At 40.0% G+C, this 27018-nt stretch overlaps 1 protein-coding gene across 1 annotated transcript in view; it reads right to left on the reverse strand.

The window, feature by feature from the left end:
• Nucleotides 1–27018, reverse strand: part of ror1 (receptor tyrosine kinase-like orphan receptor 1) — a 128335-nt gene that overhangs the window by 29884 nt on the left and 71433 nt on the right. Inside the window, exons 2-4 of the mRNA XM_062424498.1 lie at nucleotides 10504–10560; nucleotides 2859–3149; nucleotides 2534–2567 (exon numbers count right to left, since the gene is read on the reverse strand). Of these exons, the coding sequence (XP_062280482.1) occupies nucleotides 2534–2567; nucleotides 2859–3149; nucleotides 10504–10560 (382 nt within the window). The remainder of the gene's footprint in view (nucleotides 1–2533; nucleotides 2568–2858; nucleotides 3150–10503; nucleotides 10561–27018) is intronic.

A 27018-nucleotide genomic window follows, 5' to 3' on the forward strand; every position in this document is an offset into this window, starting at 1 on the left:
GTCTTCTTGATGCCTGCCACCATACTTTACAGCTAATAAGTTGCCCGTGACACTAATGATGAGCAGCAGTGACGATCAGCCCACCATCACCGCAGCTCTGCTGCTGTCAAAGGAAGCCCCTGTCCGTTTAAATGAATTCAGTAATGACTGTAATGAGACTCAAGATATCATGCTGGTCTTTGCTTCACTGCAACACTTTCCTTTACAAGTTGGCTGGAAAAAAATAAGGGGAACTTAATTTATTTGAACTTGCAAAGTAGAATTTAGCATCTGGCATGTTAAAGCAAACGTACCTTAACAAGTTTTAATTTTTCTAATTCTACATTTGGAGCAGTCCTGACAACCAGACTAGAAGCATCTGTGGAACATCGGCTTTTAAGTGCTTGCATTGCACAAAAACCCACAAATATTATTGTTGCCGTATAAAAAGTCCTATCATGGTTATTTTCATGGTGCTAACTCAAATTAAAGAAACTAAAGCCTGACTGACACTGGATTCATCAGTGGCTGCTGTACCAGGCTATGCAATGCTGTCAGTTTTGGTCTTGGTGCCTGTAACATTAGCTCTGATGATGTATAAGGCTTGTATGATTAAACTGATTGATTTTAATGGCCTATTTTGGTTAACATACAGTGCCTATTATCATCAGAATCTATTAAGCATAATTGGTCTTAGACGGGCTAGGCCCAGCTAATATTCTCTGTGCCCACCCACACTGTGATTTCTGCCTACGCTACTGAAACAAACATAATAGTAATGTCATCCCGATAATCTCTTATGTCAACATATTCAGTAACTTCACCAAAATCACATCCTCCTATTATTTAATCTTCATTCATTTTCCAGTTTAGTTTATTTCCCAAATTTTCACTTTGCTGCCTCTCATTCGCTTTCAATTTTATTGATAACTCCCTAGAGAAAACTGTACTGTGAGCCAACAGTCTCATCTATGAAACAAACCATAATTTAGTTGTGCAGGAAAAATTAAACACTTGTAAACAAAGGAACGGTAGAAACAGATGTTTGAGAAAGAGCATGTGTACATGTTCAAATGTGTGTGTGTGACTGTGTATGTATGTCTGTGTGAGAGTGGATTTAGTAAGTGTCTGATATCCGCTTTGTGCCAGCAAATTTTGATTCACGGAACGCTGCATGGAATATGGCAGTGAGCCTTGCCATAATGTCATTGGGGAAAATCATCCAGTTTAGCTCCTTTGATCCTGTGAGAATCAAACAAACTGAGAAAGTTCATAGAGTTTTATCCCATAACACTAGTGAGACTTCTAAACAAAGAAACTGAAGCTAGCCAGACTCAAACACAATTTTTGATTTGGGCTGCAGCATTACAATCGCTAAGAACATGAAAATGCGTTTAGTAGAGTGTATTTCTTGATTCTTTCTGAAAATATTTTGATTCATTTGGTTTTATTTGCTACTCTAAAGACCCCCCTTAAATTCATATACATGTTCATGTCAAGGGATCAGAACTGTGGTTGACTTTGCTGTTCATTCAAACAGCTGGCAGCTAATTGGGTGACTATAAAATGTTATATAACAAAAACCACACAGACAGATGTGGGTAATTTTTCCACGCTGCTTGTTTCAGGCAGTGATACGTTAGGGAGACTTCACTTAATCAACTAAACTTACTAGTAGACACAGGACATTCACTCTTAATTATAATAATGTAATTACAGCCCTAAAATCTGATAAATGTCTCATCATTACCCTGAAAGTCAATTAATGGCATATGTTTAGAATTTGTTAACATTTTGAGTCATGTTCTGTTTTCTGTTGTGCATCTTATACACTTTGCCGCTCTATATCAACTGCTTTAGGACCCAATTTGTGATTGGTGTATGAAGCGGTTACTGCCCAACAGTCCACATTCCAGCTGTGGTCCACAGCTCAGTGTTCATACGCAGTCAATATTCAGATGTGAACCATGTGAATTGTGAAGGTTGGGCAGAAACAGCGGTGTAGTAGATCAAACCAGCAGAGATTTAAAGGCTCATCTTAAATATTCATTTAGCCACACTGAGACCTCCACCAATAAAAATGGAAAATTAAAGACCCAGCCTTCATATACTGTGAGTAATTACTCAACAATTATGCTGTGTAGTACTTTTAAGGTGAGCTATATACTAGCAGACAATAAACTACTATGAGAAACAAAAGCAATGCTGTATGAAAGCAACATTTTTGGCAATATTAAATGTTTTTTAATCCAGTTACTAAAATGCACCTTTCTCTGTAGTTTACATATCAAGTAATGACATTCTCTCATTTACTGTATGGCTTTTGGCCACAATGGAAACAGGCCTAAAATTATGAGATTCTAAGCACAGGTATTAAATCATCATTATTTTGTGTATTATTTCTCTCTCTTTCTGTGATCCAGGGCTCTTGTCTTCTTTTAAACACATTTGACTTAAATATCAACATGCAAGAGCACTTGGACTCTACATGTAAGCAGTGCTCACAAAATTAGTACAGTAAGTACATTATGAGAGAAGAGAATAAGAAACTTACGTTGGCCTTCCTGACAGAGGTGTAGGGAGTGGATCTGGAATAGAGGACAAGGGTATTTTTTTTTTACTACAGAATAAACAATATTGTTCCCAGATTTTTGTGCAAGTTGCCAGGAACAAGCAAGCAGCAGCATTGCTAAGAGGAACCAGATTTCTGGTAGGAAAAGATGAATAATAAAAGAATGTAATTGTTTGACACACAATGTGCGTCAAACCCTTGTCATTATGCCACTTCATTGTGATATTTGCATGTGAGTAAGCCTAAAAGCTTGGATGGCAGCTTGAGATTGCTTAGATGCTACTGTTATAACTGTAATTCTTCTTACCGAATTTGACAAACAGCACCCCTGTCGTGGACACTGTACCCTGGGTGTTGGTGGCTACACACTGGAAATAGCCTGTATCAGTGGTGTCCAGGTTGCGGATGCGGAGGCGTGATCCATATGGTGTAGATCTGTAGGAGACCCGTCGTGGCTCCTGTACCACAGGGGCGTCATTCTTCAGCCAGCGCACTGTGGGCGGTGGGTTGCCAGACACACGGCAGAAGAGCTCGGCTGTGTGGCCCAGAGAGGTGGTGATGTTGTTCATAGGAGCTTCAAGACGTATAAAGAAGTGCCCTGGGAGACACAACAGTGTAGAAAAGATGAAGGTATTAATAAATAAGAGGGATATAAAGAAAGAGGAGAGGGTGGAGTAGGTAAAGAAAACATGGGAGGTTGGAGAGGGTCAGGAAAAGCAATGAAAAGGAGGCCAAGTGAGAAAAAGCATCAGGGGTGAGAGAAAGACAAAATAAGAGGGAAGAGATTTTATTACACAAGGCAAAGAACTAAGACATAAATCAAACAACACTTACTGTAAAATATCAATGCCAGACATTTTAGAAAAACATGCTGCTGTACGAGAAAATAGTGGTAAAATAACTCCGTGTTTTCGGACACACATATTCAAAGTGTTGGTTTTGCAAGTTATTTTGTGGCTGCCACTGTGGTGTCACCTAATTTCACTTTTCATCAGGACTGTAGGATGCCAGAGGGTTTTCCCCCGGCTTGTATAAGAGCCTGTGAGGCAACATCACCTGCTTGGTGGGTGAAGACTTTGAAGAACAAAAGCACCAAAAAAACTTGAGTAGAAAATGAACCAACTGTGATTCCCAACTGTGACACTGATGAGTTCAGAAGGTGTTGGGAGGAAAAAACAGCAAAACATTTCATCTCAAGGGCAACATTTTTTCCTTGAGGTAGTTAGAAGAAAACAATCTGGAGGGCCACCTAAGAGTTTAATGTGCAGGAAAAACATTGGTGTTTATGTCATGAAAAACCTCTGGAAAGTTCCCTCAACCCCAAAACCCATCTTAGGTATGCAAAAATGCTTCTGGTTACACAAACGGGCCAAAACAAACAAAGGAGGAAAAGTACATACAGGGGGATCTCAAATACTAGTCAGACCAACTTCAGTGTGTGTGAATAGAGAGGCTGATGAGTAAATATACAGGAACACACTTATATATGCAAGCACAGCCCACACTAAAACATTTAGTATGCCATGCAAGTTCATTAGTTACGGCATCTTTGTACTGGACTTTTAGTACGACTGAACCCTACAACAAATTTTACCTTTTTCACAAAATGTCTATATTTTGAGACCAGATTTGTTTGTGTGATGAAATCACATGGCCAACCAGTCAAGGTAAGGGACAGAGCATTATTTGAACACATAAATCTCTCAAAAACACCTCACAGTAGCCAGGTCGTTCCCATCAAAGGTTTTCCCTACAAGGACATTGCTGTCTTATACAAACCTGCTATCTGTCTTGCTCTCTCTTTGTATCTGTCTATTCTCTGTTGTTCATTGCAGTGTGAATACAGTTCAAGGTTTTATGTGTTATGTAATACTGGGAATGTAACTTGCAGACTCTAACCAGTAGTGTTGTTGGGATTATTGTTCCCCAAAGTTCAGGAATTTAATGTTGTGTTTCTTAAATGTTTTGCAATGACATGCATTCTGAGTTGTTTCAAAACCTTTTGCAGTTTGTTTAAAAATTGCAAGTCAGCAGGAAAACATTCCCAATAATCAAAAGATAATCAACACTGGTATTTACTGTAATAATCCTGTCCTGTCAAATCAATGAATCTTCAATTTTTTTGTTGAAAGGTTAATTCTGCATAATTCCTGTAATAACTGGTATGAACTTGCCTTTGCAGGCTTTTCTCCCCTGTATTAATTCTGGTAGTTGAAAGTACAAGACAGTGCAGTGTGAGAAAGCCAGATTAAGGGTGAAAAGGGGCCTTAAAACATTTATTTATTGGCAAGGAAACTTGTTTGTTTTGGTCAAAGTTCAGTCAAAGTTTAGTTTGAACTGGTCTCCTAACAATGTCTCATAAAAGAGCAATTGATTGACTACTTACTATTCATCAAGAAGGCTGGTCAGAGTTAAGATGCTGAGAAAAGGAATGAAACACAAACGCAAGAAAATTTGTGTGCTGCAGAATACCAAGTAACTTCTTTGTTAAGACCTAATTGGATAATGAATAATAACCCGTATCCATGAAGTATTCTCCTTCAGGTTTTGTCTGTGTTTGTATGTTAACCTAAATTAATTGAAATAAACACTAAACTGTTAACAGTCACAGGGGCACAGGTGGCAAGAGGACACCAGGCCCGGCTACCACCATCCAGCTTGACTTATGCAACACCGTGAGAGATAAGTCTGACTCACTGGATTCCAGGTAAGGCTCACATCCTATCTTTGGTGTCGGCAACCAATGGTACTATGATTTTATAACAACAACAAACCACTCTTTAAGTTCCACCTGTGCCATGACACAATATCATATGTAGCACTGATGTGTAATTTTCAATTTTTTTCAATTTACTTATCCTTAGAGCTGTTGCAACAAACAACAACTATCTTACTATTCTTACTTGGTAATTCTTTGTCACCAGGTCATTTGACTCCTAACATATTGTAATGAGGTGTGCAAAGTGTTTGTGAGGAAGAAAAGACGGCACATTTGTTTGGCATACAGCCTTGGTGTGTGTGATTGTTGGACTGTCAAACACACTTTCACACTGCTCTCCCTGAAGCACCAGGTTTAACACAGCAATGTGGTACTAACAAGTGTGTGACAATATGGAGAGACTCCCACCACCACCATTCTCTCCTCTCCCACTGTTTATCTGTTCTCCTTTCTCTCCATAGATAACCGTCTCTCCCTTACTTTTTTTACTATTTTTTCTATAGTAGAGCACTGGAGAAAAGAAAACCTCCAACAACTCATCAATAAAAATGATATCAAGCAGAAAATGGACCATCCTTTTTCACTTTGCTATCTCTCCATATCTATTTTCTCCTCCACTCCCTTGCACATATGTACACCATAAAAATGATATCTCACTTAGGTGCGTGTCGGGAGGATGCTCTTGCATTACATCATATGGACACCATGTGTAAATAACACAGTTTATTACTGTGTGACTTCCTTCTTACCTAGCTTGAATACCAACACTTTCAATGTTTGGGTTTGTTGTGTTGATGTATTTCTTTCCAGGCAGCAATACGTACAAACACTTAAATAACTTTAACACTCAGACACAGACTCCTGTGTTTTCTGTTTACTTTAACAAGCCTTGTAAATGGATTATCAAGGGAAAACTTGATAATAAAATGTAATAGGTGGTGTAATGAGTTGTACATAATTGACAGCCAGGTTAATGGTCTGATATGATCATAAACTAAGAAAGGGAATGCAAAGGCTCAGACAAAATGTACTGTGTGTGAGAGAGTCTGAATTAAGTCAAATACTGACCACAATTCATTTGTGTCACTTGTTTCTTTTCATAACTTGTTTACTCTGCTATTTGCAACTTTGTGTTTTGCTTTCTGTTCCAATTTAATCTGTCAAGTCTGATTATGTTACCATTTCTAATCACTTTAAAATGTCATGAGACAACCGTAGGCATACTTACTTGGAAGACATGACTGTGTTCCTTTAGGCTATGATGCATTAGCCCTATTTCACCAATGCTGACCAACAAAATTGTCTCATTTGACTTTACTCTGTTGTTTCAATTTACACAAAATGAAAAGATTAGTTCAAGTGTGCAAAATGTGCAACTCTTCCCAATCTTAATCTGACTGTTGAATGTGACTTTATTATCTGAAAAGTTTTTTTATATAATGAATGGGAACAGACCCACACTTAATAGACTATAGCAAGAAGGTCACAAAATCAGAGTCATTTTATCACTCATCTCATCTCATTAGTTGAGTTGATGGAAAAGAAAATGGCATTTGGAGCTGTGGGCCTGCGCACTTCATTAGCTGTTACAATAAGTAACAATAAAGCAGTGGGGAACAGAAGGAAGGAAAGAGGAGACAAGAGGGGTCATGAGAAAAAAGGGTAAAGAGGAGAAAGATGTTCTGCCTGTGTCTGTGTAACAAAGCTACTCTATGTAATTGTCTCGTGGTGAGTGTTGTGGTATTTGGCAGCAGCAGCACTGTGAAACTAAAACCCTTGTTGCGGACTGTCCCTTTAATGTGGCAGGCGACTAAATGGTACCCTGTCATCAGCCTGCATTTTCTCGCAGTGGTTTTGTACAATCAAACACTCACACGCAGGCACACATATGTAAACACACGCACACCCACACAACCGCAACACACACATGCTATTCGTGTTCCAAACTAGACTAAACTACACAATATATTTACATTTTACCAGCAACATTGTAGTCTACATGTGAGTCTTCATTCAATAACATACACAAGAGTGACGCTGGGCTTTGCAAGCTGCTCTCAGCAAGACACAGGCCCAGAAACCCGAGTGGCTGCACAGCTAACTAAACAGACCCAGTAGACACACTGAGGAGTCTGGTCTGTAGCACTGCCAGCTATGGCCAAAGGTGAATTTCATTAAAGTTAAGTCACTCTCCAACAGAGAGAGCAAGGGAAGTAAGGGAAGAAAAAAATGGATTAAATGAAACGAAGAAAACGAAAGGAAGGAAGACCCCAGGGAAAATGAGTTCAGTAAACTATCATCACCCCTGATTTCAGCCCAATAATGAGTCTCTTTCAGCATGATAACTTCCTGCTACTGATGCATACTGATAGAGCCATGCTACCTGAATGCTGTCTGCTCGGTCAATCAAAACCATTCCCTGCCTGCAGACAAAACAAGTGGTGCAATCACAATTCATCCATCAGATAAGAAACAGATGTTAGTCATGGAGCTGGGCTCAGAATTGCACACACACACACACACACACACACACACACACACACACACACACACACACACACACACACACACACACACACACACACACACACACACACACACACACACACACACACACACACACACACTAGTTTTAATACATGGGTGCGCGCATGCACATGTGCAGGGTTTTTAGGTTTTCATATTCCATCTTGTTGTGGAAAAATAAATCTGTCTCTGATTTGTTTGGAACTACTCCTCATTGTATTTATGATTTTTTTAAACATCCTTGATTGGTCACCATAATCATTATCTTGACTAAACTGCTCAATCATGCCCAAAAACTACTGCCCTTCAACCTGCCTCTGTATTTAACAATGTCTGTTTTCTGTACACAGAATTTGTTGTGGGATGGATGTTGTGGGAGAGTTGGACCCGCAAGAGATGAATTAAACAAACCAGACAAAATGAGAGAGCAATAAGAAGGTCTCTTATTGAGGATCTTCCAAGTTATGGTATCTTCATGGGGGATTAGGCGGATGTCGGCTCTCTAAAGCTCAAGGGGAAACTGAGCAGAGGGGGTGAGATATGACTGATCATTCTGGGCAACAGTGTTGAGAAAATATCCAAAAAAAACTTTATAGATCTGACTCAGTTGTTCCCTGCAGTACTGTCAGAAGAACAGCAGTTTTAAAAGTTTCCTCGGTCAGGATCTGTAGATCTAAACCTGGGAAGCTTCGGAACATATAACCATCTTCACCACAAAATATTAACTGGCAAGAATCCTTAGTGATCAAGGAAAGGAAATAGTAAGCTGTGCTCGATTAACTGACATAAAAAGTCTATGTAAGAACAGCCTTTAAGACCTTTCCATCTCTATATAGCATCCTACAGTTAATTCGCTAGGGGGTCTGATCCAGGTGGAATGTGTGTTAAATGTGAGTCGTTGACAGGTTTGATCTCTACAGCTCCTGGAGATATTGAGCACATCTGTCCAGTGAGGGGGCAGCTCTTGCTTGCATGTACATAATCCAGCTCTGTCAGACATATTGAGAGTGCTGATAGATTTAACTATTCATTTTCTCTGTGCACGATGGCTACCGAAACTAACCTATGTCCCTTTAAAGCACTAGTTATGTGCATCCTTTGAAATTATATCAGAATGCCTAGTAGGGTCATTATCAATCTCCGGCTGATCTCAAATGGCTGAATGTATTAAAGAGACACTAGAAGAGTTTGTTGCCACTGCCACTTTTTCAATGATGATCTTAACATTAACAGTTTAACAACATCATCAAGTGTCACAATTTTTATGTTCATGTGGTGCAAAATCAAGTTCTTAAGAAAGTTATTCCACTGTAGCAATGGCTGTTTCCCCTGGTTGGAGAAACAGTCAACCAATCAGAGCATTATAGTCGCTACTAAGAGTGGAGATGTTAGTTTCCTAAAAAGCTAGCTAGCTACCTTGCATCATCCATCAAAAACAGCCACTGAAAAATGGCCTCTTAAATTGACATCTTTGATTGATGTGATAAACTACTTTTAGCAACCGCTACCACAGCTTTAATGCCAGTGGAAAATTACATTGGCAGGATAGATTTATTACTAATTACTGATTAGTTAGGCCAAAATAAAACAATCCTTCATCCTAAACAGGAACAGTAAAAAAAGCAAAACACAGAACACTATGTTAGGCTGAATGAATGAACTGGCAATTTGGTATTAGGCTAATTCCTGTGTCAAACAGGGATACTTCTGCCTGACTTGCCACCTAGTGGGAGTAAATTAAAAAAGTAAATCAGCATATGATCAACATTTACTCACAGGCATTAGTAAAAAGCAACTACAGTATACTGACGTAATGATGCTTTTTTTGGGCCATGTATAAATAATAAATAATAATAAAATAAGCAGCAATATTTTAACTCCAAACTCACAAGTTAAGCGGTGTCTCTGAAGGCATTTTGGGAAACTACTATATGAATGTAAAATGAATAAATGAATGTGAAAAAAAAAGTAACGTGTGCCTTATCCTATGAAAAATCTGATTCTACTACTACAGCTCAGTTACAGTCTCTATCCTGCTCCAGCAGCACATCTGCAAACAACTGTGGGCCTCTTCTTCACCTGAACACACTTCATATTTCCTGTATGCTCCTGTAAGTTCCCTGTATGGGATGGAAATACCCAGCTGAGTGTGAGTGAACTCAGCTTGTTGCTGAAATAGGAGAGTTACCGCATGAGTCAGCAGAAAGATACTTTTATTGAATACACCGAGTGAAGTGTAAGAGGATGTACTGAAAGCACAATGTGAGGCTCCACTGGTAGCGTTTGCTTAAGAGAGAACTTAAAGTAGGTCAGTGGAAATTAGGGAAATGCAGTGCACCTGTGGCTCGATTTCCACATGTTGAGTAGATCAATGCGTAATTTGTTCCATCAATTATCCTATATAGTGGCCTGGGCTGGGACAATGGGTGTTTCCTGGGTTGCTGTAGGTGACCATTCACAGAGGATGTGTAATTTTCAACACATCACTGGAATGTAATTTCAGACAACACAGGTGGGGTAACAGTTCAACACACCATGTGTTAATTACACAGCAAACATTTAGTCATGGACTGCCTGTAACAGATGTGCTTTGCATCTACGGTTTTCTAATTTAGTTGGGAAGATGGCTGTCGGGAATGGGTTATTAAGAATTAGACTCTGGTTATGTGTATGTGTGTGTTTAGTATGTGTGTGCGTTTACCATCACTAGACGTGTTCCATGAGGTGGCAGCTAGCACACTGGGGTCTTGGGGAAACTCAGACCCTGTAACAGAGAAAATGGAGCAGTCCATTAGCATGCTTTTGAATTCTGAATCATGCAAAACATGTATAAAAAGGAATGAGCTTCTTGAATTAATTTCATTTAGCTGGGTGGATCATGAACCTCTCAATTAAAATGTATTGCAAAGTATTTAGAGTATGCTGTGAGCAACACACAACGCTGCTCTGTCAGGACCTTATGGACCAATGGGATCACCCAAAATTTTAGATAACAAAAGCAAACACAAGATGACTCAAATGACAAGATAAACAACTGAATGGAGGCTAATTATGCTTACATGTATTAAATCAATCAAACGAAAAGGTAAAATCTGTCATTTCAAATTTGCCGCCACTTTTCTATGTAAAAGAAAATAACTGACATAAATACACAATGCTTTGATCGTTTTCCCGTCTTGAATGCTCAGCAACACCGATGATAGCATTGTACATTTCCCAGTGTAGATCAAAGCTTTGAATGTATAACAGGGAGCCTATCAGCGAGCCATGTGGACCTAATGCTGTGTTATTACCAGTTGACGACAGAACAGCCCTCTGCTTTTCATTATGGGAGAGAAGAGACAGAAAATGGGCTTCAGTGTGCACCGCCACAGGTCACAAGGTGATTCCTGACAAATGAAAAAGCCTCTGCAGGACTTACAACATGCAGGACTGACAAGGATGGAAACTGACACAGTTTTATCTTTACTCATGCTCCGGGGTCAACAGAACTGACAAACACTCAACACACATACATTATTACACGGTTACAATCAACTGAACACTCGATTTAGCTCTGCCTCTCCAGACCTAATGTGTGTGTATTTTGGTTTAGGCTGGGATAGTTTAACTTGACGAATGTACAAATGGCTGCATGCCAACTTCAGACATGCACATTCACAAACACATGCAAAAATGCAAGCATGTGCCCTAACACAACTGTACAAAAACACATATCTGCAAACTTAACCTTCCCTGTAAATGCTGTATATGTTTCAATATCAAGGCAAGGCAAGGCAAGGCAAGACAGTTTTATTTATATAGCGCATTTCATACACAGTGGCAACTCAATGTGCTTTACATAAAACAAACATTTAACAGAAAAAATTGATAAAAAACATGTAATTTGAGAAATAAAAATAAAACCCAATCATAGTATATAGTGTATATTCACAGTTGGGGCTGATTTCAATTCTGCTGGTAGTTTGTTCCAGTTGTATGCAGCATAACAGCTAAAAGCTGCTTCACCATGTTTAGTCTGAACTCTGGGCTCCACTATCTGACCTGAGTCAGTAGATCTCAGAGCCCTACTGGGTTTATATTCTACTAACATGTCATTCATGTATTCTGGACCTAAACCATTCAGTAATTTGTAGACCAGTAGCATAACTTTACTACTGACTGGGAGCCAGTGTAAAGACTTTAGAACTGGATATCAAAGTAAAAAAAAAACAACTTTGTGAAATTTTATTAACAGTTTACTTCCCTACATTGACAACGTTCTTGTTATGTGTGTGGCAGTGGAAAGACACGTCGACAGTCAAACACGACCAGGCGCCTGACACAGGGTCATGCTAATTGGGTGATAATGTGTTGTTTCACACGTGCTGTGTCAGGATGGTAATGACTGTGTGGTGGTGGTTGTGAAATGAGCTGTGTTAATGAGAAGCGCGTTGGGCCTCTGCACCTGTTAGTCAGGGTGTCTGGAGGCTTGGCAACAGGCTGGCAGCTTTATGAGCTAGATTCAAGACTCTGACAGATATATAGTAACACTGCTATATATATTCTTATATAGAATAAAGACAGGAACAGTATGCATTTATTGAGTTAGATCCAGTAGCTGAACTAGTAAAACTAAAAACCTAATCTGGCTAGGATGTTGCACTCTTGAGTGGATTTTCTTGGAAACCAAAATGACTTCCTTGACATGTTGTTCCTGGAGGTTCATATCACAAAACAGTGTATTATAGTGAGTCTGGGCCCCGAGGTGAGTCTAAATTTACTCTGTGTTTCGGGTTGATTGAGTTAAAGAGGCCAGGAGCTCTGTGGTTTCCAAAGGACAGAGGAGAGGGGACGTTGCAGCTCACTAGCTTCACTAATACATAGCTATCCAAGTGCAGCATGGTGAGAGTTCAATAGAGGGGACTGGGCATGGGAATAGAAGGGGAATGGGAAGGAGGGGGGAAGGTTGGAAGGTGTATCATGACGAGGCTTATAAAAACAATATGGAGGAGGCAGGAGCTGTAGTGTTGGCTCTGTCCACTTATAAGAAATATATTTTTGACCTGGTTATCTTATCATTCTATCAGGTACAAACAGTGGCGCATGAGATTTCAATTACATTATTATTTGCAGATAAGACAATTGTCCAACTAGGTTATTTACAACTTTTTTCTACTTCTCTTTCTCTCTTCCACTTTTATCTCCCCTCTATTTAGGTCACATCTGTGAGTTCTCTTTCATTGAGACAATCATCTGGAATATCTGGGATGAATTGCAGAGTAATTTTGAGATTAGCTTTCTAATGTTTATCAGTAATGGAGGGAAGTAATTGTATTAGGCCCATTTATTAATGCGAGCCTAAAATAGGAACTTTCACTGTGCCTGTCAGTTTAGGTCAACAGTTCTTGCAAGTTGCGGCTCTGTTTTCTGATTGGATCATGAGACAGACTATGATGGCTACCCATTTATTAACTGGAGCTGTGTATCATAAGGATTTTCCTCTGACAATATGAATCACAGGATCAACAGGTCTGGTTTAGATGATAGTAGAAAAGGATTTTTTAGCTGAAATAGTCATGCATACCCAACATGAACAATGTGTCTGATGGAGGCACCAGATGATAAAATGTTCATATGGGTCCTTCTGGGAAGGCAATGACACCCAAACTAACAAATGCAGATGCACATATGCATATATCATAGAGTAAGTAACTTATATTATGTATGCATGTTCATTATGCATTCAAGATATACTTCTTTGCAACCATTCAGAGCTGCTTTGGCACACATTTAAATACATTCAATTTTTTGTTGCCAATAGTGCACAGTTACAGTCAAACTAGAGTTAAGCTTACATATAAATACCTTCCCCCCTTTTTTGTAATCAGCTGTCGATAACATTCCTGTCCCTTCATGTGCATGTGGTTCACACCTACTGTATCTCCTGAAATCCCTATTTAATTAAATTTGTCATTGAATTGAATCAGTTTATCATTGCTCCATGTCTGTTTCGTGCTGTCTCTCGCGCCAAGAGCCAAGCTGCCTTTTAGCTGCTTGTCTACCATTTCACATCACTTCTATTTAAAACAGCCCCAAGTCAGCTTCCCATCTCCGATACCATCTCTGCCCATTGTTTTTTATTAGGATGACGATTATCTGAAGTGTTAAAAAAAACCTGATCTTAATTTCCCTCTAAGCAGCTTCAAAGAAAAGCAATATAACCTGGATCATAAAGCCATGCACATATTTCCATAGCATGTCAGTAGTGGTATGTTAAACTTCAGAGGCCATTTTGGTATGGCAGCAAACACCCATCAAAAATCTGGACGTCTGACAACATTTATTATAGTATCGCTTTCCCCTCTTGGCTGATATGACTTAATTCATGCAACTGAACGTTTTGGAACTTCTTTCATTTGAGTGCCATTCATTTACCATCCTAGTGGCAAAATATACAGTAAATGGATTACATGAAAGTGCCTTTGAGAAGTCCAGACACAGAAATATTTTGTGAACAGCCTCTGATCCCTGTCCAGCTGTATTTGGCTTGTGATGATAAAAATCAAACAGGGACATGAGCTTAACCCCTATAAAGCTCTGAGAATCTGATGTGACTTTACTGTGACAGCCGCACATGGGAATTAGTGCAGAACTTCAAACTGTATGGCATGGGAATGAGGGAAAGGAATGGAGTAAGGCAAAACAGAGGAGAAAGTGCGAAAGATGGAGTCTGAAAGAGTAAAGCTAAACCAAATCAGAAATGTTCAATTTGAGTGGTTATGCATAGCAACTAATATGCTGTTATATGGTCTGGGGGGCTGTGTTTGGAGCCAGGGTGGTTGGTGTGGTGAGTGAGACTGATGTATGAGCTCTCCCGCTCTGTTATTAGGGCCTCTCCCAAGGTCCTCTTCCATCCCTATTAGCTGGAAAACTGACCTAACTCAGGGGTTATCTGGAAGTACAGCAAACCAAGCATTTTCACAGTGCAGCTCTGTAACATTTATGTCTTAAAGAGGTGAAAGATAGGTATGTGTAAATGAGGAAAATTCAGAAATCAGGAACGTTTCCTTCTCAGATCTGTCTTCATTGGATCTCACTTTCTGACAACCATATTTCTATTGCTCTTTACCCCAATAACCACAGTCTCATCTCATATCTCATGCATGTTTACCCAAAGGAAGTAGTTAAAGCTTTTATGCGAACATCTACTTCCTTCATATACAGCCACATGTGAAGTTACAGACAATGAGAACAGTGAATCAAGCAGCAGTGTCTCAGTGCTGTGTGCATCCACAAATGGCCAAACTGCCATACAGGGCTCAAGATGACTTAATGAATTATTAGCACGATTAGGCTCGAGATTTGAGAACGAGTGGAAAGTTAGAGACTTGGCAAAATGACAGGGATTTGAGAGAATGCCAAAACGAAGAGAAAAAAATAGTGGTAAAGAGCAAGGGAGAGAAGAAAAGTGGGAGAGGACGGTAAAGGAGAGTAGAGGAAATGGAGATAAATGTAGGGAAAAAGACATGGAAAATTTGAGAGTACAGACAAAAAGACACCAAGAAAGAAATGAAAAAGGGAAACCTCATAATAAACCCAGAGTGATGGCAATTGTAAAATCAGCTTTTTAAGAAGTGGGACTAGGTCTCTCGGGCAGAGTGCAGGTTTGTGTTGGCTGGAGAGTTTATCCACTGTCATTGTGTAATATACGAATAATCATTAAACTGGTCATACATGGCAGTGTCCAACGTAACATTTTTTCCCCACTGGCCCACTTGGCCAGCAGATCAGAGTTTTACTGGACCCTTTTATATTTTCACTGGCCCGACAGCCAAATAACTATTTTTTTCCATAATTTTGGTGATTTATTCATTGTATACATAATGCAACAGTGAAGTTCCCTTTGGGGAAACAAAAGTCAGAGGGGGCAAGAAACACAATTGATCAAATGATGAATGGTTGTAAAGAAGCCAGTTCTCTATTTACAGTTTAGCCAGATTATCTAAAAACCTTTATTTGAATGTAAAACCAGGAGTTTGTTCAACTGAAGTTTGCGTACTAATCCCTATGCAGTGGTTTTATAACAATACTGTTCATCTTTGTTATCTCTACCAGATAAATATGGCTCTGTTTAAAGATGTTACCAGGTTACCAACTTGGCAAGTGCATCCTGAAAATAGGAAAACTACAAACCAAATTGTATTAAATTAAAAATACAGAGAAAGAGACAGAGGAGTAAGTAAAACTTAAAAGATTTATCGATGTATACCCCTGTTCATGTGTGTGTGTGTGTGCGCTTGTGTAGCTGCACCTGCATATGTGTGTGCAGGTGTTTTTTCTCAGGCTCAACTGGAGCGTACAGAGGAATAAAAGCAGGCCTAGTTCAGGGGCTGAGTGCTCACCTGAGGACATCATGGACCAAAGAACACAGGAACTACTAACTTACACACACACACACACACACACACTGCCCACATTGCCTCAGAAAGTTCTGCTGTGTAACCTTATAAGACCACAGAAGGGGCGGGAGGGAGCAGGAGGGCTGAGGGGGAGAGAGATGTGAGCAGGGTAGATGACAGGAGGGTGCGTGACAAGGCTCTTTTCTGCATCAGAACAATAGACAACAAGAGAAGGAAAGGGCTCAAGTTGCAACAGACATTTGTGCTAACATGAAAACGTACAGTTGGAAAAAAGGAAAAACTATTGCTTCCCCTCGGAATATCACTCAGAGCTGAGCAGAGAGGATGTTTTATGCAACTTGTGCTGCAGATTTTGGAAAGGTGCACTGTATTTGGAATTAAACTATGGTTTGAGCTGAAATTCTCTATAAAGTTTAGTAGGAACTTCAGTTATTTCTTTGTATTATACATGCTAAAATATACCAGTTTTTTGAAAGTATTAAGGATGTTGATCATGGTGACTGGTGTGTACTTTCTGGAAGCACAGAGTGGTATCCACTTATATCAGTGGCATTGGCATTTTGTGGTAGTAAGACCTATTTGAGTAAAACAGACTTCTGCAGCCCTAGCTTTGTAAATATGTATCTTTAAAATAGCTTTGTAAGAGTGATCATTATTTACATAGGTGTATCGCTGACTCCAGACTACCTCAGAAGGTTTTTCAGCTGCTCCAGAGCAACTTTCGAGGGAACCTGAGCACACCCAGAATAAGCTAAAGCTGACACAGACCAATGAGTGCTGCAAAGATTCTTTTAAACAGCAGCTTGTCACTTTACCGGAAATTATCTCACAGCAACAAGCCCGCACTGACAACTGTCACTACCCAGCATTCTTCAGTCCATGTTGGGGAGCATGGCTGAGTGAGCAGTGGAGTAGCATAGAGTGAAAGAGGATCACACCTTAGCTGGAAGACCAGCCAGATCTCTGCTAAAGGGATTTTAAGGAAGACAGTAAATCCACAAGCAACCAGGATGCTGTTCTGAAGCAAATTTTGAAGATCACAAGCAAAAAAAGACTACCAATCAAAGGGGCATTTTCCTGTCATAATTTTCATCTAAGCCAGCAGTTTAATGTCACCTCGTCTTCACCGCCAGTCTGCCTAACAACACACGCTCACACAGGGGGAGGGGGCTCCCTACTGTATTTGCACTGACACCCTATAGCGGCTTCTCTCCCACAGCAAGGCCAAATTAGGTAGCGCACCAATATCAAGTCAAGTACTGAAAATGTGAATTTCAAAAAACTAAATAGTCTGGAGGCTTGATATAATATTGGCAGTAGTCTAAAATATTATAGATAAGTATTTTTATACTATACAGTAAGATATAAGAGATGTGTAGACAGAGTAAATGGAAATGGAGAGAATATGTGGTGGTAAGACTGACATCAAGTATGAGCCATGATGGTGCTGTTCATTTAACCTTTATACGTTACAATTACTGCTACAGTACTTGCATGCCTTTAAATATGGGAGGAAACCTGAGAGTGCCGAGGATACCCATGCCAACACACGCCATGCAAACGTCACACAGAAAGGGCTGCAGCTTGGGAATTAACTTAAGTATTTATGTACGTTTCTATTGTAAGGAAAAGTTGGCTATGTGTTATGAATGAATTAAGCTACAGTTACATCTAACGCATTTGTCTGTTTTATGATGACAGGAACTTTGCTCTTGGAGTACCTCCATGCTGCGCTGATGTCTTTGCAGAAGCCTAGCTGTACCCTGTTCAGCCCTAAAAAGGACTCCTATTTGGCCTCAAAGGCTTAACAGGATAATGCACAAACCCCTGCTGTCTCTAGGAGGCTCTGCAATGGAAACCACACTGATGTAAAAGGCCCCGTTAGCCCATTCTGGGTGAGGCTGCCCTAGGCTCCGATTACCAGCGGTGTAAGCAGACTAGTGAGGAATGTGCGCAAGCATGTTACCACCTACTGTGCAGCTCATCTGTTTTCACCTGACAGGTCCGCTACAAGTGTGTGTACGCTCAACTTTCTGGAAAACCTGATCGCTTCCAAGCAGATAGACTGAGCCCCGAGACCTTGACGTAATCTGCAGAGGTAACCGTCTGTCTGTGGAATGTGAATGGAGTCATCACACCTGTGTGTCAGTGTGTCACTTTCTTGCAGAGGATGTGCGACTCAGTGTATTATGCAGAAAGAACATAGTTTTTCATGATGTGAATATGGTGTAAATTAGCCTGATGTCCGTGTTGGGGTCTCTGTGTGTCATGGGGCAGGTGTGGAATGTAAGATTTAAGACCTAAAGCTAAAGTCAGTCAGGCTGTCTGTGTGTGGGACATGAATATAGTCATCTCACTTGGCTTTTGGTACGTGACTTCTCCCTAAATAGGATGTCATGTGTGTCAACAGTGTGACTGTGTGTATATGTGTGTGTGTGTGTGTGTGTGTGTGTGTGTGTGTAGGTAGGTGTGTGTGTGTGTGTGTGTGTGTGTGTTTGTGTGTCTACTCAGGTGCAGACAGGGACACGTACACACACTATAAGCTCACGGCCAGCATTCCCAGATTCCTTGAGGATGACAAATTCAAAAGGAGAGGCCCCTGGCAGATGGAATCTGGGAACGCCAGGATAATGCTGCCGGATTTCAAACGTGACTCGGATTTAGACATCATGTGACTACATTTGAGCTGGGCGCCATTCCAAAACCATTCCTTACGTCTGTCAGTATTTCCTCATTCGCCAGACTGAATCTCCCCTTGTCTGCAGGACAAACAATGACTGAAAAGTGTTGGCAGGCTGGCTTAAATCAATGAGAGTATTTAGTCCAGATTCTATTGATGAAACACAGAGCATGTCCATTTCAAACTAAGGATGTTATACATGACACATTGAGCACAGTGATGGTGTAATTTGGAGAACATTAGCATTATTACTCATGATGTTGCTGGTCTGTCTTCCATCAGGCAACTGGTCATGGTTGCTTTGATTCTTAATCATGAATGATATACTGTTCATGCACATCCAATAATGCATTGTGGTAAACATCTGTGTATTTCTCTGTTTGTGTTTACTAATACAATTCAGATAAATCCCTTTTCAGTCATATGAATAAAATACATTTCCATGGCCTTTTTTGCTTTTTAAGCTTTATATGTTTTCCACGCCTTTCATTTAACCACAATGATGAGCACATTTTTCTCTTTACTACCACTGTGATGAATTCAACTGATCTACCTGATGTGTAACACAGGCCACTGATTGCTGGCTTCTGACTGCACAGATAAACTGTGCTGAATGATTCTGGGATACTTCTGGGAAACTGGGCGTGAGACATCACGTCTCCATCAACTCATAAGACTTAGTCAGCTCTCAGCGGCTGATGCTAGGATAGACTCAGCCACAAGATATCTGACTCAAGGCCAAAGTGAAAGTTAAGAGTGGGAAAGAGGAAGAAACTGAGATAGAGACATACACAGAACAAGTAGAGGGAGAAAAGACAGACAGGCAGATATACTATAGAGACAAAGACAGTGAGAGACGAAACGCCATGCTCACAAAAGATATTCATTCCAGTAAAAACGTTCTGTGTTATTCTTAATCTTTGGTCTTCCAGTTCTATATTGGGCTGCCAACAGTGATCGTCCGAAGCAAACACTAAACCTCTGAGCCTTTCCAGCACGCTTCCCTGTCAATCACACCAATACTCTGCGGAAACCTCCCCTCGTCCCCGGTTAAGAAAATAAGCACCAGCATTCCTCTGCTTGTTTAGAGGAAAAGGTAGCCGGCTAATGAGGAAGACAGGAGGATGGAAGAGAGAAAAGGACAGGATGAAAGGGATGAGTGGTGGGAAGGAGAAGTGAACACTTAGTCCCCAAAGAGAAAGCTGAAAACAAGCCATTGAGAAAAACCCACACCGTCGACATCCAAAACACTTTCCACTACTGCAGAAAAAGTTGGACTGGAGCATTTCCACATCCCTTACCACAAAAATAGATTTCACATACATTTCGGATTGTGCTGAGAGATACAGTATATTTTAAAATATACAAATGTTGGCCAAGACAGTAAATGCATTTGACAAGTTGATGGTATTCCATCAGGATGTCTGATATGTGTGTTCAAGTTTCATGCTTTGTTGGTAGATAGCCAAATATTATAAATGCATAAATGTTTTCTCTATGGAAAAGGCACTTTATATTTGTCAGTTTTCTTTCATCCACTTTTTTATGTTCCTCTGTGTCGTGATGAATGTGCAACATGAGAAATCTCACCTACAGTACTATAATCTGTATCATGTCAATCCTTTTTGTAAATATGGATATAAATGTAAGGGTAAAGTCAAAAAGGGACTAAATCAATCAAAAACACTCATCATTTTGCTGGAAACTGCAAAATAATGGGAAAAAAGGGATGGTAGATTTTAAATCTGTGATTAGTCTGCAGGATAGACTAATGAATGAGACTTTGAAAATATAATACTATGTTACAGGATCAGCCATGTTCATTGCAAGCCATTGAATTCAAAATAAAGTGTCTCATAATTAAGTGTTGACAGATAAGACTAAAATGGCCTGCTATTTCAATTTGAAGAAGTTAACTACATGGGTTATACTGTATATCACATGCACAAAACTGTCCTCTAAAAGCAATGCAATCAAGTAAAAATAATACAGGTCCATTAAGATAAAAAATGAGTAATTAAACTGTAGTTCAAATGTAGTCCAGCTTCAGTCTTTTAATAACTGGTTTCTTATAGTGTTACTACCATAGACAGTGGTGCAGTCAGTGGAGTTTACTGAGTTTATTGCTTATGGTGTAATTTTCAGAACTATTTCTTCAGGGCAGCAAGGGGGAAAAATCACTGTTTGTACTCTTCAGTAGAGTAAATATGTGGAACGTTTTTAAAAAAGGGTTTTGGTTTGTTAGTTGGGTTTCTGTCTTTGTTGGTTCAGAAAACAAAGTATTGTCATATTAGAACCCACTTTGTCAAAAAAAAGTTGAATTGAGCTGGCATCCTTTAGGTAGTCTGACCCTGTTGCCATGTTGTCAACTTTGATAGATTCTGGCTGCTCGGTCTATTCCAATTCCCTTTTCAGTCCAAACTGCATGTATACGCCCTCTAGAGGTAAAATTGTAATCCAGTTTCATCTTGCAGAAAAGTCTTGACAATATTCAGTGTGCTTTTTACAACAGCACACTCAACTGCACTATAAATAAAGTAAATAAGATGCAAAAAGGAAAAAAAGGAGGAGTGCTTTTTACACATGTGGGGGAGGGTTAGGGTGATTCAGGTGTCCATAAAGCTCCCTTAATGGAGAATATTTGTCAACAAGGATTTTCTTTTAATGAAATGTACTCTTCTCCCCTAATAAGCGAAGAACCAGATGTTCCAAAAACATGTGTTTATGTGTACACACTATGTGCGTGTTGTAGAGACAGCCTCCCTGGTTTCCGATTCCCCTTTGACCCATCTCTAATATCAGAGGGAGGGACACCTGCTCCACATCTGCCTCAGTTTGAGAAAAAAAAGAAAAAAAGAGGGCAACGAAATGTGAAAGAAGAACAGAAGAGGAAAAATAAAAAGGACAAAATGTCAGGCGGATGTAAGTGATGAAAACTGTGGAGATGATATAATGTAAACTTGACATTGTGGGAAACTCGCTGCATGGAAACACAAGCTGAAAAAGATTCCTAAACGGTATGTTAGGAATCATCAGTGTGTGCAGAGGAGAAGAATAACAAAGTGCAATGAAAAAATCTGAGAAGTATCAAAGGGAGGCAGGCAGTGATGACAAGACGCAGGGAAGAATGATGGAAAACCCAGCATGGAAAAAAAAAACAGCAGGCACTCCTATAAAAAACTGAATGCCAATCTGAAGGAGAAAATCAGTGTAAAAGTCCTAAGATGTACCTGAATATAGTTTCTCGTTTCTGTGATAGAGCGATTGACTTAACTCACCTGACCCTCTAAAGATGTTTAAAAGTTCATTATAGTATTCCAATAAGAGTTCAATTATTTTAATTATTCAATAGTTAAGTAGCTGCATTTGTACTGATAAGGCCCACGGTGGAATTCTTCTTCTTTTTTCAGTAAATATACATTAAAAAATAGTATAATGTTTATGCTGGCTGCTTTGAAGTGTTAACCAGTAAGATTATAAAAAAAAGCATTTGCACATTTTTTATTTTTGGCTCACATTAAAGTGTCATCATTTGTAATTTTGGAAAGAAAATTTATGGAGATGATTTATGATGCATGAGGCCTCACAGACACAGTTCAAAACAAACAAGTAGCTGCTGGGTGGAACATCATGCCTGATCTCGCTTTATTTGACGCAGTTTTCCATTGGCTGCAACTGGGTGCTGATTATGAAAACACTTCCACCCTGAGTCGTCTTTGTGGATTGAACATTGAGAACTTTAAAGCAGGGCGTTGAGTTAGGGGGGGGCGGGGATGGCTGAGGGATTTAGGAAAAGCCTGGATTTTATTAGCCTGGGCAAACTACAGAGAAGAGTGGCAGAGAGGGACACAAAATCTTCCACAAGACACAAAGACGATCACAGTTCTTCTCACATTTCCAACGCTTGTTGTAATTTCCATCTCATTTCAGCAGATGACTAGTGCGGGAGCTGACTAAGCACACCTTGTAAAGCATCGCAGCTTGCTACTCCAAACACAGTCTCACCTCACCTCCCATAAACCCTGGCCTCTCGAAAACACACTTCATAACCGATCCGCCTCCACCCCAGACGATGGAAAGGAGGATAGGCAGATGGCAGTGGAGAGAAGAAAGAGGTGTTAAAGGAATACTACAGGCACAAAGATCTCTATTGTATTACCTCATTTCCTGTTCGGAATCTTCCAGGTTGCAGAGATGAAATCTGTTAGATCCCTCTGAGTGCAGGATCCCACCGCCTGCAAGGTACTATGTTATTTCTGCTTCTTACTTCTCATCACTGTGCCAGACCTTTGAACTCTAGACTTTCTAGACTAGACTCAATTCAGTTTTGGATAAGTTTAGAGTTTTGGCTTTAATGCTGTGGGCTTCACCTGAAACAAATGTTTTACTGCCTTCATCTGTTTACTTTTTGGCAAATCTGCACCACTGAAAGTCCACCTGCATTAGCCACTTAGTTTGAGATTGTGGCATATTTATGTCTTTATTACAGATGGTGGAGAGGTGATAGGAAATGAGGGGGGAGATGCAACAAAAGTCTCCAGCTTGAGTCCAACTGGGAAGATTGTGGTTCATGGTTGGCGTCTTGGCTCCTAAGCTATGGCGCCCTAGCAGTTTGTCACGTTGAGTCAAGTCCATTTTATTTCTATATAGCCCAATATCACAAATCTGTACAGCATGTATCATCCTCTATGCTTATATCCTTGATTTGAATAAGGAAAAAACCTTTAAATGGTAAAAATTAGTTTGTATCATAACTACAGATGCAGAGTGGGTGCATAGAAACAAATCAACTGGATTACATTTGATACTAAAAACGTTTGATCTGAAGTTGTAAGGAGCATCCTTTTATATGGTTTTTAACAGATTTATGGACATTTATCCTCAACAAAAACAGGAGAAAATGTTTGGAGATTTAATTCTTTACTTTAAAAAAGGTAGTTTTATCTCTCTCTCACGGATAAATATATACAGCATAAACAGTTAATCTATAGTGATTTTTTTTATGGAAATGGGAGCAGGGCATCAGTGTAAAAAGTAAGAAACAAGAAAAGTTGCCAAATATACCTGCAATAGTTTCCTGCTGATAAGACAACATGAACTGGTTTGCTGCTCAACGATAACCAACTGCAACACATCAAGTGGATGAGGAAGTGTTCTGGTCCTCATATTTACTATCGATTTTTATGAGATTTTTATGTGTATGGAATTTGAAAAAAGAAAGGGTGGGGCGATATGCAACATAAGCCTTCAAATGTGGGGAGCTGTGTGAAGCCTCTTGTCATGAGAGAGCCTGCAAGTGTGTGTGTGAGAGAGTCCATGCAAGTGCAGTGTCTATGTACGTGTTAGAATTGGCAGCAGGTTGGGGTATTCTGGCCTTGATTAGGCGTCTCTTTCCAGTCCACCAGTCGCTGAGTGAAGTAGTGAATTATGCTGCCATCTCTGCGGTGTAATTGGGGACACATGCAGCCTTAAAAGCCCTCCGCCCTCCCTCCATCTTTAGGTCAAAGCAACAGTAAGATCAAATGCTCTCCTCAGTGAAGCATTTCTCAATAAAACAACAAGCGGGCAGGAGAGACAGGGGGAAAAGAGACAAGTAGAAAGAAAGGAAATCAAAAGAGATGGAGCAAGACAGGCAGAGGGCAGAGAAGAAGGAGACAGAGGTGGAGACAGTGAGAGCATATGGAACATGTTTACAGTAATATCACTGGGCCCTGATGTTATCATGGTGCTTCACTTGGAGGATCAGAACTTCTAATCAAATTGCACTATCGTCTGTCCTTTTCGCTTCCCTGCCGTGTGACTTTTCCTCTCCCGCCCTTGCTTAGTTTTATTTCATTACCTTTGCAGGAATCCCCACTTTTCAAGTCTGTCCTACCAGCTTGTACTGTATACAGTGTCTCCCTTCTCTATACACATTACGTGGTGTCCTGGGTCCTTTTCAAAGCAATAAAGCCATGATGGGCTCAGGGCTGGTTCATACTAACATAAACAATCCTCCCTCCTCAAAAGGCAGAGAGGAACAGAGGTTGAGAAATGGGCTGCTAGGCTACTGAAACACTGATTTGAGATCTGCATGGACGAATGTGGGCACAAAATTAGGTTGGATCAAAGCAGTTTCGTGGTTTGTGAGAGCACAAAACAATTTGTCATGAGTTAGGACAAAGTTGAAATTTTTTTTTTCCAAGTCTTTGATGATACAATTGGAGTCTGATGACGCACACAGTCAGTGCTGCACTGTCAGAATGATTTCACAGGTTTCTTTGCTGTTTTATAAAAACACATGAAACTGATGTCTTATGAGGAGGAAACCATTTAGGGGATAAACTGAGCCCCTGTCTTGGATAGTAGATAGTAACATTGAGCCAGTGAGCAAGAGAAAAAGACAGAAACATAGACAGAGAAAGAAGAGCATGGGAGACCACTAAACTCCCTGTGAGGAAATGTAGAGATACACTATTAATTCTCAGTTTCATGTCTGAGTGTCTATGAATGTTGCCTGCTTGTCAGTGTGTGTATTGTATAGCTCCAGGCTGCCGACAGACAGCACAGACACTGGAGTGTGTCAGACTCCACATCTGGTGGATGGGCTCTGTTAGCTCTGTCTGTCTGCCTATTATTATATAGTATGAAGCCTTTGAACTGAGCAGCCCCTGCTGACGATCACCAGACTCCAACAGACTGGGTCAGTCCCTGATTTTTAAAAGGAGACAGTTCAGTGCAGTTATTTCTCACTAAGTGTTTTTTGTGCTGTAAAGAGACAGTACAGTGTGTTCATTTTACCTCAAACTCAGAAAATATGACAGACAGTTGGAAGGAGAAGTAAAGGGGGTGAGCAATAGGGAAAAAGGAAGGAGCAAATCATCACAGGAAAAGTATCTCAGTTTAAGAAATGATCCTGATGTTACAGATGGAAGTGGTGGAGAAAGGAAAAAAGGGGTAGGTGTGTGTACTGTATGCTAGCCCATGCATGTGTGTGCTGTTGTTGTTTTTTTAAACAGAGTAAAGGGAATGTTCAAAGGCAAAGAGAAAGTCATAACGTTGCTTCAGAAAGATCTGCAGACCAGCTGGACCTAACAACTATTTCTTAATGTGCACCTGTCACCACTTTGTATGGAATGGCCTTGATATATTGATGAAGTGCCTCAACACATTTTGATACACACAAGGCCTTCATACAGAAAGTCTCTCATAAAGGGAGACTAAATGTGGTATTACTGGGTGGGTAAAAGACCATCCATTTCTCACTGGCTGCCAGCATGACAAGTATGGAGGCGTTCAGCTCTTCCTGCTGTGTCTATGAGTCAGTCCAGCTTTTTCTGCCAGTGACAGTTCAGAAAAAGATTTACTGAGAATTTAAGACCCACCAGTAACATTTCAAAGACATGCTTTTGGTACTGACAAAACATTTAAGATGTTAAGTATAAGATATGTAGTTCAAAACCACACAGAGATCCACTAAAACGAAAATTTGTGCAGGCAATTTTTGGAGTACCATGGAGGTCTGTGGCAAAGAAAAATCTAATCATTCATTTCAATTTCAAATCCAGCTATGAATCTGAAGTTTAAATGTTAACATTATGTTTATAGAATACACTGATTGATTTCTCTGTGAAACTTCATGCTATATATGAACTTCAGTGTCTGCAGTCTGACTTTATCAGGGTCAAGGTTTGTGGTGGCTTCCTTCTTGATGAGCTGAGCATACAAAGCTGAGTAGAGAAACGACTGGAGACTCTGACTACTGATGACATTTACAGCCCTGCTCAGCCTGTTTGTGAGACCAGGGTTTCCGCCAGTGTATTGCAAGCCCAGCGTAGGCTCAGCCTGCCAGATCTGCTCGGGGTCCTGCATTTACGGATGACATCACACATTATGATTGGCTGTACGTCGGAAAGTGTACGGATGTCGTGTGTTTGCACCACAGACGGACGCAGATTTAACACTGAAAAAAATTGCTAACATTTGGGCAGTGAGTCCTCCAGTCTGCTCAGACCTATATAATTAAAATATATTAACAAGAATAAAATGTTGAGTAATAAAGTGGTTATAGTTAAAAAGAATTACACATTTTGTGACTATTTTACCACCTGCCATGATATTGGGTTGCGTCTATAGCATGGATGGTCTAAAGCCACCACAA

Source organism: Scomber scombrus, chromosome 8 (genome assembly GCF_963691925.1).
Source record: "Scomber scombrus chromosome 8, fScoSco1.1, whole genome shotgun sequence".
Taxonomy (NCBI): domain Eukaryota; kingdom Metazoa; phylum Chordata; class Actinopteri; order Scombriformes; family Scombridae; genus Scomber; species Scomber scombrus.